Source organism: Amphiprion ocellaris, chromosome 4 (genome assembly GCF_022539595.1).
Source record: "Amphiprion ocellaris isolate individual 3 ecotype Okinawa chromosome 4, ASM2253959v1, whole genome shotgun sequence".
NCBI classification, from domain to species: Eukaryota; Metazoa; Chordata; class Actinopteri; family Pomacentridae; genus Amphiprion; species Amphiprion ocellaris.
Window position 1 is genome coordinate 31,071,829 of NC_072769.1, and position 13,693 is coordinate 31,085,521.

The window sequence follows — 13,693 nt, forward strand, 5'->3', positions numbered from 1 at the left end:
GAGTCCGAAATGACTGGAGGGGACAAATCCTGACGACCGTGCCGGTATTACGCAGCAGCAGCAGCCGTCGGACAGGTGGCTGTCATCATCAGGAAACGCGCAGAGGACGAGATCGAGATGTTTGACAAAAAATATAGCTGAGCGCAGAGAGAGGAGAGGTGAATCCAAAGTGACTTCTCAGGTGGCTGCAGACCAAACACAAGTAGACAGACATCGGGTGTGTCCGTGCGTCTCTTACAGCATCCGACAAGAAGAAATAGAGAGAAAGAGACAGAGAGGAGAGAGAGCAGCACCAGCAGTCTGACAAAGCTGCGCTCCTTCCAAGTTTGACATCTCCAGCGGGATACAGGAGTTCTGCTCCGCCGCTGCCATGGCGCCTCGGAAGCGCACTGGATCTGTATTAGTTGGAGTTTACCTGTGGGCGACATTCTGCTGCCAAGGTGGGTCACTGGATCCTTTAGTCTCTGTTCATGTAGACCAGTGTCAAAAGATGCCAAAAGAGCGAAGAGAGGGAAAAGCGCAGCTTGGCACTTTATTTCTTGCGTATTTGTGCCATTTGCGCGTCATTTACATGAAGATTCCAGAGAGAGATAAGTGCCGCTCCATACTTCGGCTTAGCACATCTGGCACATGAGAAACATCTGTATGCACTGTTAAAGCAATGCACAATAGATTATTTTGTTGGAAATGATCCTTGTAGTAACAATCATTCATAGAGGTGATGTCATTTATGCATCTATATATATAATACGATTGATATTTTTGCCATACTGTGTGTGCAAAGGTGGAATTCTGCTAGATTGTGCATGCCAGTGAGCTTTCTTTAATAGACTGACAACATCTGGCTCACAATAAGAAGGGCGACTACAGTGGTGATGCAAGAAGTCCGTGGGGCCGTTCATCATTCCAGTGTAATCTGCAGCTAAAGGATTGACTACAGTAGAACTGGGTTAAAGGATCCTAAATCACTGTAATATGTCTAAATCCCTCCTTATAGCCTATATTTCTGCACTGGAGTAGTTACATTTACATATCACTCATGCGTTCCTGTTTTATTGATACTTTTAGGTATATTTGCAATATCTGACTGAAGCAGAAGGAGAGAGAAAATGATCTTGAGAGAGAGACATGTCAGATTTGAACAGTCTCAGAAATTAATCTGTACAGCAAACTGAATTTTCCATAATCTGGACCAGTGCTAATATTCTTTGTTTTGCTTAAAAAAAACACACACACACAAAAATTCCAACATGCAAACAGGTGAGAGTAAAAGTAGGTTCATCTCTGTATTTACATCATCGCAACTAGTTACACAGGATAGCACAGACTGAGAATTTTACTTTAAAGAAGCAATATTGCTATGACAAAGGCAGCTGAACACATGTTTTGCATATTAAAGTTGCTACAAAGGAAAAGACATATTTTTTGTCATATGTCAAGACGCTGTTGCCCCACTGCTAAACTCGATTTAGGAGCAATTTCCAAGACACTAAAATGAAGTCAGATGCCTAATCACCAGAAATAAACATCTGCAAATCTTCAAGGAAAACGTCTGGAGAGCCGTGTGCCAAATGGATGCCGAGCTCTTTCATCACTGAATCAAGTGAAGGATTTCTTTCTCCCACAAAGCTTGGGTAACAATTTGTAGGACAGCGTTTCAAGGAGGATTTGTGCTGTCCTGAAATGAAAAGGAGGCTCGCTCAATGATGTTCAGCTGTTATTGTGTCCACCCTCTGCTCCTGACACAGTCCATCCAATTATCTTCTTGTGGGGAGACAGGGTGTCAAATTTAGTCTGGATCCAGTCTTGCAATAGCTCACTGAACATGTGATTATCTGAATATGCAGAAAATCCCTCACAAAAACTATTGGACAGTTGTAGCTTATGAGATAGTGGAACAATATCTTTCTTAGTCCGAAAGCAAGTAAAAAAAGGAAACACTTCACAACACTAACTGTCTACAGCTTATACTTGCAGTCCAAACATTCTGTAAAAACCTTCAATGTAAGTTTGCATATGCAGACATCCAAAATTGGTCTCTCCAGTCTGTGTTTATGTCTGCACAAAAGAAGGTTTATTAGGAATCACCCCTGATGGCAACTAGGTCAAGGACAATTATTCTGTGAATCACTGAATGTAAATGTTTGTAAATGGAAAACAAAATTAGAATAATTCATGGGTCTGCATCCATGGTGACTCAGACAGACATCCATTGTTGATTAGTTGTATTCTAGGCTTTTATTCAGCAGCCTCAGACAAGCTGATTGACTATAAATGTGCTTTTTAGTCTTTTCTTTGTGCTTCAGTCAAGTTCCTAAAGCCAGAGTTAGTAAATGGAGACAAAAATATATTATATTTTGGCATAAAATCGACTCATCTGTTTAAAACTGCATTAACAAATGTTTTCAAATTAACTATTTTTGTGTCAGGAGAGTGTCAAAGTCCAAAAATTATGTTAGTTTGCTCCTTTGAGCAGTTTTTGTCTTTAAGCTCACTGTTTCTGTTATTTTGGCTTGCAACTTTTCCACATTCTCTTATCCACTTTGTCTCTAGGTGAATAGGGGACCTGATGAATCTGATGCACACCAAGTTAGCTAGCTGGTTCCTGAAAATAATGCAACAGTTAGAGACAAATTTCTCCCAGGAATCTGTGGAGACCAAGCTAGAGTTGCTGAAAGCCTGTTGGTCGTGTAAACAGGCAACTTTGCTAACATGACCAAAACATAAGCTTTATAATGTAACGATTTGTCAGTGTTTGGTTTAAAGGTTGTTGTATCATCATAAAGTGGCCATAAATTAATTGTTGCAGCGTTAAAGGAAGTTTGCAAAAAGTTGCGTGAAACAGCTTATTTTCTGTGTTCAGGAATCATGTTTGTATAAAATGCAGTAAGCAGAAATACTCCTTCAAACGTGTTTACACAAGCCAGTGAAGTGACCTGTTTGATATTCCAAAAGGAAAAGATGTTGACCCAGTCACATTCAGCCCCTCTGTCTTGCTTGTCTGTTGGATTCTGGATATGTATCGATCTTTTACAGATAGTTGTGAACCAGCTGCTTTAATGCGATTCGATTTTAAACTTGGTCAAGTCTCCTCCATGTTCAGATTGCTTGAGGCTAATCAATATTTAATCTGTCTTTGTGGTGGCACAGTCCTCGTGAGTATTGTCGTGATAACTGGTCCTGAGCTGAATGGGATCTGGTTTCAGGTGAATTCCTTCATCATCTTGCAGCTAAGACCAGAACAGTATATGTCTTGAGAGAAAGACTGTAATAACACACACACACACACACACACACACAGCATAATGTGATAGAATACATTATTTCCACCAGTTACAGTGAAGTAAAACTGAAGGGAGCATCCATCAGGGACAAGTTCATAATGTATAATCCAACATGTAGATGTGCGTAGTTGTGACAACAATATGTAAAGCCTATAAGCAGCAAAATGCAAGTGACAAATGTTCTCAGTGGTATGTTATCAGGGCAGAGCTGTATCCTTACAAGAAGAAGCACCAATCACTATATGAGCTCCTTTATCCCATCAGCTACCAGCCTTTTAAACAAGCTTTAATTTTCCTTGTCAGTTGCTGTAAATATTGACACCAGGTTGTCCTCCTGCTTTCATTGAATTCTCTCTGATGGTTCCAGTTACAGTCACACAATGGCCTTGTATTTATTGTTCTACTTTGTGCTATTCATTTTTACTACTCACTTTAAACTAAACACAACAGTCTTTTGAGGGCAATATAGACTGGATCTGCTGTACTCAAGTCACTCTTTGGCCCATTGTCCACAAGTGTAATTTTTATTGCTGGAAGCCACAAGCTGTTAAAAGTCGCCCTCTGGCACCAATATGGTGTACAATAAGATGGGAAAAGATTTTGATCAGGGGAGTTTTTTCTGCAACAAAAATTTACATGGTTGGAAGTTATGCGGGCCTGTGTCAACTTTTATTTACATTATCTTTCATTTAAGGTGCACTCCATCTATTTTACACATCAAGATTACTTTTCAGGTCATAGTACTGCTCAGTAGGGATCGACCGGTATGGGTTTTGCAGGCTCGATACTGATCTCAATTATTGGTAATCAGGAAAGACTAATAAACAATATTTAGAATCAGTACACGATAAAGGTAATATTTTAACAGCATGTAATTAAAGGGATTAAAGGGATGAAGTGATTGAATTAAGATGCTTTTCTTTGTTTATTTGGGATCGACAGATTGATCAGTTTGTCTCCTGCAGTTACATCTGCTGTTCTTATCTGTTTTCTTAATCTTTCACTGTTCTAGGGTCCAGATCTTAAAGCATCATTAGTTATTATTTTCCAGACTCTGTGTCAGGGAGTTTTGTTGCTGCCTTCTCACATAGCAGCTGTTGGCATAGCCTTAGCCACTGTGAGAGTAGCTAATTTCCTGGTTCATGGCAACGGCTTGTGGTTCTTGTTCACTTTTTGCATAACGGGCCAATGAAAATAGCAATAATAATATAATGGGAATAATGCCAAATATCTGCCATAATAATTTGCCAGGTCAATAACTGGTCCATCTCTACTGCTGTCAAAACAGCTATGACTCTGGAGAAAATAATCCTGACAGTGCCATTGCAAAGTCACTGGGATGATTTCAGTTTAGGCTTGGAGACATCAAATTTTCAAGAAAGCCTTCATAACAAAGAGATGTAGAGTTTGTAGTGCTGTTTGAGGAGACAAGAGAACACAAGAAAAGATGACGTCCAGTTGCATTATTGGATCCATTGTTTTTAGAGTTCGATCCATACAACAGGGGAACACAACAGTTGAACGGGAATAACTCATGTCAAACCTCTGGCACTTGGTGCGTCACTGATTTGTCACCCCCATGAGTGTCATTGTCTGTGACGAGAAAAATGAGAACAGCATAGACACCAGGTCTTTAAAAATGATTTCGAAGGCAGCGTGTACCTTCAAGGATGAACGACTCATAAACCAAACTGCCTTTATGTCTACGACTGCAGCATCCCAGCAATGGAAACAGATACTCTTTTCTTTATATTTCTGTACAATGCAACTGCGCTTTAATGATTGAGGACTGAATGACGCTCCCAGTGGGCTCTAAAATGGATATATGGGCGGTAAACTAATGCAGTGAGAGATACATATTGTAGTCATATGATACTGACAAATGCCTTCAGGCTATGTGAAGACTCTGTGTTGATGTGTTTCAGTGTGTCTGTATCAATGAGCGCATGGTTTATAGATGAAAACTGAAAAACATCAGTCGCAGTCTACGGGATACAAGAAGAAGACACATGTGCAAGTGTGGTTAGACTGTGGAAAACTGGGGCAGGACTCTGTATGTCAGTGGGGGGGCTCTGAAGGTGAGATGAATATTCTGAGGATGTGGCTATCTGTGTTAAAAATATTGAGGATAGGGCCTACCACAGAGCAGGAAAAGAATAGTTTCTCATTCTCATGTCAAATCCTGTTTTTTTCTGTACTCACATTTATCGTTACAGGTAGAATTTCTTACTGAAGTCTTTTTGAACCCTGCTCTATTTGTAGGTGCAGGTGAATGTGATTTAATGTATATTTTATTTAAAGAAGTAATTCACATTTAAAACATGTTAAAACTGAGGACTATGAGACAGCAGAGTAAATATGCAAATATGTTATTTTTCTCAAAAGCGTAAGGCACCTCTAAAGGAAACAAAATACTATACATATAGAATACTACATGTACTTTATATTTATGTGTATGTATGTATGCTATGGGCATGTGAAAATACAAACAAATAACACAGCGGTGACTTCTTGTGCAGTTAGCATCAGGTTGATTTTCAACACCGTCCTGCTCTCACAACTGCCCTTGAAAACCGCAGCCTTTTCAAGAATTAATGTGACTTTATTGCTCCCCGGAGGGACAATTTACATGCTACAGTAACACTGGAAACTATCTAAAGGAACAAACAAACATTACATACACTGCAACACTTAGTGCTCTGCATAATGTAACATATCAGCATCAGACAACCAAAAGAAATCTGGATCCTTCAATGAGATCTTGTAAAAAAAAAAGTAAGGGTCGGGGAATACAAACTTAAAACTCAGCAACAACAGCAACAGCAACAACAACAGCAACAGCAACAACAACAACAACAACAACAACAACAACAACAGCATGATACAAATGATGCTTTTCAGGACTGCTTTTATATCCATGTACCTCAAATGCCAGTAGGAAAGTAGCATCCAACACACTGACCTAGAAAATGTCATTTTATATCTGGTTCTTCATAGTAATTATCTTTCATTTGAGTGTAATTTCGAATCTTTGTCTCCTTACTAATTTCCTCTTTCCATCTTTCCTTACAGATATTTAATGATGTTGTACTTGACTGCTATTTTGTTATACTGCAAATTATTTAAAGTAAAATAAGTCTAAATGTGACATGAAAAATGTTGCAGCAGCCACTCTTGACCAACGATAATAGGGTGCATGATAGCAGTTAAAGATCTTTTTGCCATTTTTTCTTCTCACAACTGAACAAAGTGATTTTACAGTATCACACGTTCACCTTTCTGCTTCACAAGACATGACTACATCTCATATCCACTTCAAAAGCTCAAACAGCAGTACATTTATTCACTCCAAGAAAAGACCTCACGGCATGAGTCTGGAAAGCATTATTTTCAGGGGCATCCTCAAAACTTCAAAAACATCCTGCAGCATAAAATATAACTAAGTATACCATTGAATGATAAAGCTTTGTGAATATTGTAGGATCCTGATAACAGTTTCAGTTCATTCCGCACACATCCAAGCCCTCGTCCAGGCGATTTTACCAATAGTTGAACTCATCAAAGCTCATACGTTCAATGAGGACTAAACCAAGAGATGTATCAGAACTTCTATACTTTAACCAAAGTCTTCTGCTGCCTGTGTGGCTTTTAAAATATATAATCTGTGCTTTATAACAATGAATAAAATAGCACTGCAATGTAGAATCTTAAAAGATGTAGAAAAACTGGATTGTGTTTTTTTTTTTTTATTCATACAACTTATGGTCTCAACAAAAAGAGACATTTATTAACCATGTATGACAGACAAATATAATTCATCATACTGCATCATATGAGTTTACATAGAATACGTATGAAGAGACGTATGGCGGGACAGACCGAGGAGTAAATGATTCCTTGACATTAGGGTCAGACTCACTTCATCCGCTCTTCTTATTAAACATTTCTTGAAAAGTGTTTTTCAAAGATTTCTTTGTTGTGAAAGATTCCCTAGAAACGACGTGTACTTGGCTGACAGTGTGACCCATCCAGTCAAAGGAGGTCACTGAGGTTTTGAAGAAGACTTTAAAGATTACTGCCATCATTCTGTAGCTTTGAGGGCGACTATTGCAGTGCGGAACATGAAAAAGAGTCATTCCCACGTTCGACCTTTCACATGCCATTCTGCTGAAAACACCTGATAGTGTAACACTGCATCAGTACAGCAAGATGAGTAAGAACAGCTCCAGAGGTCATCAAAAACTTTTCGAAATTCGCAAGTGTTCTACCCCTAAAATTTGACAGCTTGTATTGAATATGTCCTTCTAAAGGCAATGACTGGTCAATATCATCATTTACAAGGCATATCACTATTATAAATTCTATATTAGCAGATCAGTATCAGTATGAGTGTCATATATGAGCAGATACTGTACATAAAAGGCTTTGAAATACAAGTGAAGCTACTAACATAGAGCACACATTACAAAAAACAGAAGAAAACCAAGAGCGGTGAGGAGGAACAACATTACATAACCACTGAACTGCCGGTATAAAGCATCACATGTGGGACACTATAAGGATAAATATGCAGCTCTTAGAAAGCTGCCCCAGCTCCAACTTAGGTCCTGTCTAATAACACAGACTCTGTATCTGAACGTGCTCTCGAATAAGTCGTCTCAGCAAACTAGCAGCCATCTGCACGCCTGGTACAGTCACAGCTCCTCAAAGCAATCATGTCTTATAAGATGTTTGCCTCCCTTCTTGGAGTCAGAGGTACAAATTGTTCAGAACTTGCTGTACTTGAATCGCATCTGCAGGGGGTACAAAGTGCAGGGAGTGGACTGATCGTAAAAAAAAAATGTATCTATCCAATATTTGCTGGAAAAATAAAAATACTTTCTATATAATGCAGAAAATAACGGACAGACATCATTAATTCTGATACTGTATATCAACAAAAGTGTGTGCTAGGTTGCCTCCCACCACTCACAGATGTTTGTGTTTTCACTGACAGAGCTCTTTACTACTTTACGGCTTGTTTCTTCTTGGCTCGCTTCTCTCCATCAACTCTCAACACTTTTGCTGGCTGCCACTCTTCCCCATTATGCAGATTCTCTGTCACTCCAAGATTTAGGGGCTGCCCTGTCTGACACTCGCCAACACCCACAGCACACAAATGCACAGCTAGCTGTCTTTGTTTATTTTCGGCTCATTAGCTAATTAGTCATCCGCTCAGTCATTGTGGGTGCACTCACGTCTTGGCTGTCACACGGTAATTGCTGGAATATGTTGAGACAACATCTAATTTGAACAAGGGTCAGAGGGGAGATGAAGGCTGAGACCTTTTCAGTTGTGGCTGAAATGAGACACTGAAGAATGAGGGAGTCCAGAATTTAGCAAATGCTCTGCTGATGACAGTGTTCACGGGAGAAAAGAAGCTGCTCATCCAAAGTTTGGAGGATGGATAACCTAAAGCCACTTTCTTTAAAATTGTTGTTATGGTTTCTAATTTGCATATATTTTTTGTTTGGAAAAAAAAAACAATTCTGATGAAGCTTTTTTCCCCTTGGTGTACATCACTGTCAGTTGCTGTCTTTTTCACTGGCTAGCATTGTTTGAAAGGCACCAAAGTAGGAACTGTACTTATTTTAGGTATATCTAATGTTACACGGTCTTATTTTGCTAAAGTAAGTTAAATAAAATATGTTCTATTTTCAACAATTCCTCCAAATTAAACAACCAAATATATAGTCTGTCCATGCCCTCATAAAAAAATTAAAATAAAATAATTATCTTGTTCTATGGCGTGGCAGTGTTACAGTTAAGGCTTAAGATGGCTTTAGAGAAACGGTTTGTTTTAAAAGATTAGTTTATTCAGGTTGGTGTAGTTTTCTTATGCAACCATCATGTCCAGATTTTAAAATAAATAAAACTTTAAAAAGTTGGACTGTGGCACACTGATTAATTCACACCCTTTAATTTGTGCAAACAAACTGACATTTCAGCAATACTGTGTCTGCATCAGAGAATGTGACTTAATCAGTACGATCCAGGCCTTCTCTGTCCTTTGCAAGTTTACTGTCCTTGAGCTGACTAGCAGCTGATTCAGCTGCATTTTGCTGGAAGGTGTGAGGAGAACCCTGTTTTTAATTTAGATTTTTTTGAAACTGTTTGAAATGAGAAATAAGCCGCAGTCCTCCTTGCTGAAGTCCAGTGTTTTGCTCTCCCATCCATCCACCCTGACCTCTAGAAAATGATGCTGTTGTTTTTCTTAGATGGACTGTACTTTTTAAGCTTTTAGTGCTAATTTATGCGACCAAAATTGGTGCAAACAAGTAACTTTAAGAGCTGTACTGGCTACACTGTATAGCTTGCCTACATGTCATTGTGGAAATAAAGATCAGTTTGAACTTTTCTTGAAACAGTGTCATTACTTTTAATATTAGGTTGACAAAATGCTAAGTTATAGTATCCATGTATTAGTCTCACTTAAGGAACACAAGTATCTGTAGGGGAACATTCAGAAGGTCAAAATGAGAATTATTTGTTGTTAGATTTCAACATGAAGACAACATGGAAGCAACTTGTAACGTTGCTCATGTAATGAAAATATATAGAGCCCTGTGCAAAAGTGTTTTTGTGGTCCATTTTTGCATGTGAAAATAGCAAAAACATGTAACCTTGGCTTACTGTTCCTGCCATAAATCAAATTCTCATATTCGACTAATGTTAGAGGCCTCAAAAGTTGGTGAAATGTCGACCAAAGGCTGCTTTTTAAATACTTATACAAATACATCTATATGTTTACACTTAGAGGAACTTACTAGGGAAAATACAAGAACTTCCAGGTCTAAAAACATCCAAGATTCTCAAGATATTACAAAACTTAGCTTTGAGTCCCAAATGACAATTACTGTAAGTATACTCTGAACAAAATCTGAGATGGTACAGCAAAATATTTTCTTTAATTCTGTCTGAATTGTTGACACAGACTGGCCCAGATATGTAATTCTGATACAGTGAGTTGAGTTTTTAGGGGTTACATCATTGACTGAATAGAGATATGTCACTGTATCTGGATTTCTGACGTAGATTAGCTTCTACAGTGTTATAATGTAAATTATACAGCCCGGCTGCTATGAGATTCTCTCCCAACAGTCACTCAGTCAAAGCCTTTTTAGTCAAATTACACGATGACAGCAGCACCCGTGAAAGAGAAACAACACTAGCAGCATGGTGCCACAGACAAGATATGCCACTTTCACAACTGAATGCTTTGCTTTTTTATGAGGGACTGAGCTGTAATATTAATTCCTGCTAAAGATGGATGCCTCGTTGTTCAGTGTAAACTTCTTGATGAGGCGTAATGAATACAGGAGAGACTAAACAAACTCACAGTCAACACAATTAATGTTCAGTGAGTTAACAATGTGCTCATTACATTGAGCATACTGTGACTTAATTAGGATTTCTTGAGGGATCCCGGCACTGCACGAACAATGTTGTAAATAATTACAATAATGGCACTGATTAGATTACAGGCATTGATATGTGTGGGAGAGCACTATGAATGTTTTATTAAACTGCTGGGTTGATTATTTGTTAAAGATGCAACAGAACCATTTAAAGCTGTCAGTTCCTCTCCCCATTTTTCTCTCAGAGCTTCCATTTTTTCCCTCTCTCACCTGTTACTCTTCCCTTTCGTTACTCTTGCTGTTATCATTTTATGTTTTTTTTCCTCACTTCTGCTCCATTAAGCTACAAACTACTTCTGCCATCTGTAATTTTCTCTGTCATTGCTGCCTCTTCTCCTTTCCTGTTGTAATTGTCCATTTGTTCTCCCAGGATGTCTTGGTGGTATCCACCAGAGGAAGCTGTACAGTGACCTGATGGTGAACTACAATCGACTTGAGAGACCCGTCCTAAACGACTCGGCACCGATTGTGGTGGATCTCGGCCTCACATTGCTGCAGATCATCGATGTGGTGAGTGTGAATGTGTTTTGTAAAGTACTTAATATGTTCCAACACAAAAAGAAACAAGGACATGCGCGCACGACAGAAAAGCGAATTAAAAAAAAAAAAAACTTGCATTGAATACTCTTCATGAAGCTTTTTGCATCTTAAATGTTTGTTTATGTTGAAAGCTTCCTATTTGATTTATCTGCAGTGACTGTGTTGCATGCCAGTGCACATACCTTGTGGTTGTAGCACTTCATCTTCCTCTGAACTTAGAACTGTTATTCCACCAGTGGCTGCAACCACTGAAGTGAGAATATCCATCTTTTGAAAGAGCAAGATCTTCGTTTCTGCCCTCTTTGCTTTTCACGTCAGGCGCTACAGGCCTGCAGTCCTTTCTTTCACTCAACTAGAAAATTCTCTCTGTGTTGAAGATATGCCCGCTCAATTTTTTGACCTCATTTTATTTGCTTCTCAGCTGCTCTTCACTCTCCCTCATCTCTCACCTTTTCCCACTCTGATTACGACCATTTCCATGCGCCTCTTTAAATTAATTTTGGGAACATTTGAGAAATTACACATATTTATTTCCCTACTGGTAGTTAAAACATCCAGTCTGGATTATTACTGCATTTTTAGACAGAACACAAAGAAAATTTCATATGTGGTGTGAATATATACTACTTCAAATCTGCAAATTTACTTGGAATGGTGCAAATTGATGCAACTTTTTTGGGGTTCTATACTTTTAGACAGAACCCGGGTTGTTTAGCCTGATTTTCAGTCATTACGCGATGCTACGCTAACCAGCTGTGGCCTGAATTTATATTCAATGTACAGACATGAAAGCTATTTCAGTGTTTCTCTTTGAATAGAGGTTGTCACAGGTTCAAAATTTTGGATGTAGTCTGAAAAAGACTCCAGGAAAATCAGCCTAATCTCAGGAGGTTTGAAACACACCTGATCCAAAATGCAGCTGATGGAAACAGACACTGAGAGAGAGAATACGGAAAAACAGCAACAGCATGATGCACTGTATAACTAATCAAGTTCTAAGAAAAAATATCGAGTAGACTAAGTTACCGAGTCAATGTCAAGATGTCACAGAACTGAGCAATTTTTGTACACTCTCAAAACCCAAACACAACACCTGTGTTTCTTCCTTATTTTTATGTACATCATTTGAAGTGTTTTCCTAAGAGAAAAGCTTCATTCAAAGCACTATTTCTCATCTGTGTGCTCTATATTTTACAGCCACAAACACACACAGCAACTCCACTTAGCTCTGTGTGGCCCACGATCCTCCCTTACTGCTGTTTTTCAGTCTTTTTCATGTCAAAGCCGCAGCTCTTAAATCGTCACTTCTGCGGTGTGGGTAGAGTTTTCTGTCACATCAGTGATGGTTTGTTTTGTTGCTTCAGTGTTTTCCCTGCATCTCCTCCTGCTTCCCATCTCTTGCACCTACCCTCACACAGATCCACACATAACCTCCTCCTGGTTCGCCCCACTACGTAGCCAGAGCACTCAACCGAAAAACCCAAGCCGACACCCCGTTACATCCCTGAGCCTGCCTTGTCACAAGACGTGTACGTCTCCTCATGATAACTACATGGTGGTGGGAGCTGCACGCTGGACTCTAATATAAGATTCTCATTCTATTATTAATGTCAAGTCTCCTACAGCACATATGAAACAACATCTTAATGCATTCTTAGAGCTTGCAAATGATGGAGTGGAGACACAGAGTCACAAGGCGTGACGTTCTCCAGAGAGAACATATGGCATTTTTGAGACGTGACATGTCTATTTAAAGTTTTTTGCTTTGTTTTGAAAAATTGTTTAGCTTCATTGTTATTTATTTCTTCATAAAATATGTGTCGGACTAAAATTTTTGTCACTGCAGCTGTGCTTTTTCACAGTTTTGCAAAAGCCAAACATACATATGTTGAATATACTGTATGCTGTAAGATGTGTGTTTATGCATTGGTGACAAAAATGTTGTTAGCTGGCTCAATTCATAATGGATAAGTTGGCAAAACCAGATGAATTAATGCTTACTGGGCAGCAGTAAATAATGTATGGCTGGCTGTGCTTGTGTGTGTGTAATGTGGCCTTTCATTCCTCCATCTGCTCCTGGGTAACTCTCCAGCCGTGGAACTGGGGCAGGTTGATGCCCACAGACCGAGTTTACCACCATGAATAATGACAGATACACAGACAGACTGACAGACGAGCACATGACTGGTCACCATCCAGGATAAAGAGCCACCGTGAGCCTTATAGGTCACTCCATCTCATGTCATCTGGGCTCTTCTGCTCCACCATCTCTGATTTGCTTTAATCTTTTAAACAGTAAACTATAGATATTTAAAATTGCATCTGTGAAATTCTAGATGGATATATGAAGTACTTCCCAGAACATATTTTAGAAGAAATTGCATGTTAACCCACTTTCAGCACATTTTTCCA

The 13,693-nt window shown here is 39.0% G+C and overlaps 1 protein-coding gene across 1 annotated transcript in view; it reads left to right on the forward strand.

Moving 5' to 3' along the window:
• LOC111579061 (neuronal acetylcholine receptor subunit alpha-7-like) overlaps nucleotides 1-13,693 on the forward strand; it is a 43,000-nt gene continuing 29,307 nt past the window's right edge. Inside the window, exons 1-2 of the mRNA XM_035955406.2 lie at nucleotides 1-440; nucleotides 11,112-11,251. Coding sequence (XP_035811299.2) covers nucleotides 371-440; nucleotides 11,112-11,251 — 210 coding nt within the window. The 5' untranslated portion in view covers nucleotides 1-370. The remainder of the gene's footprint in view (nucleotides 441-11,111; nucleotides 11,252-13,693) is intronic.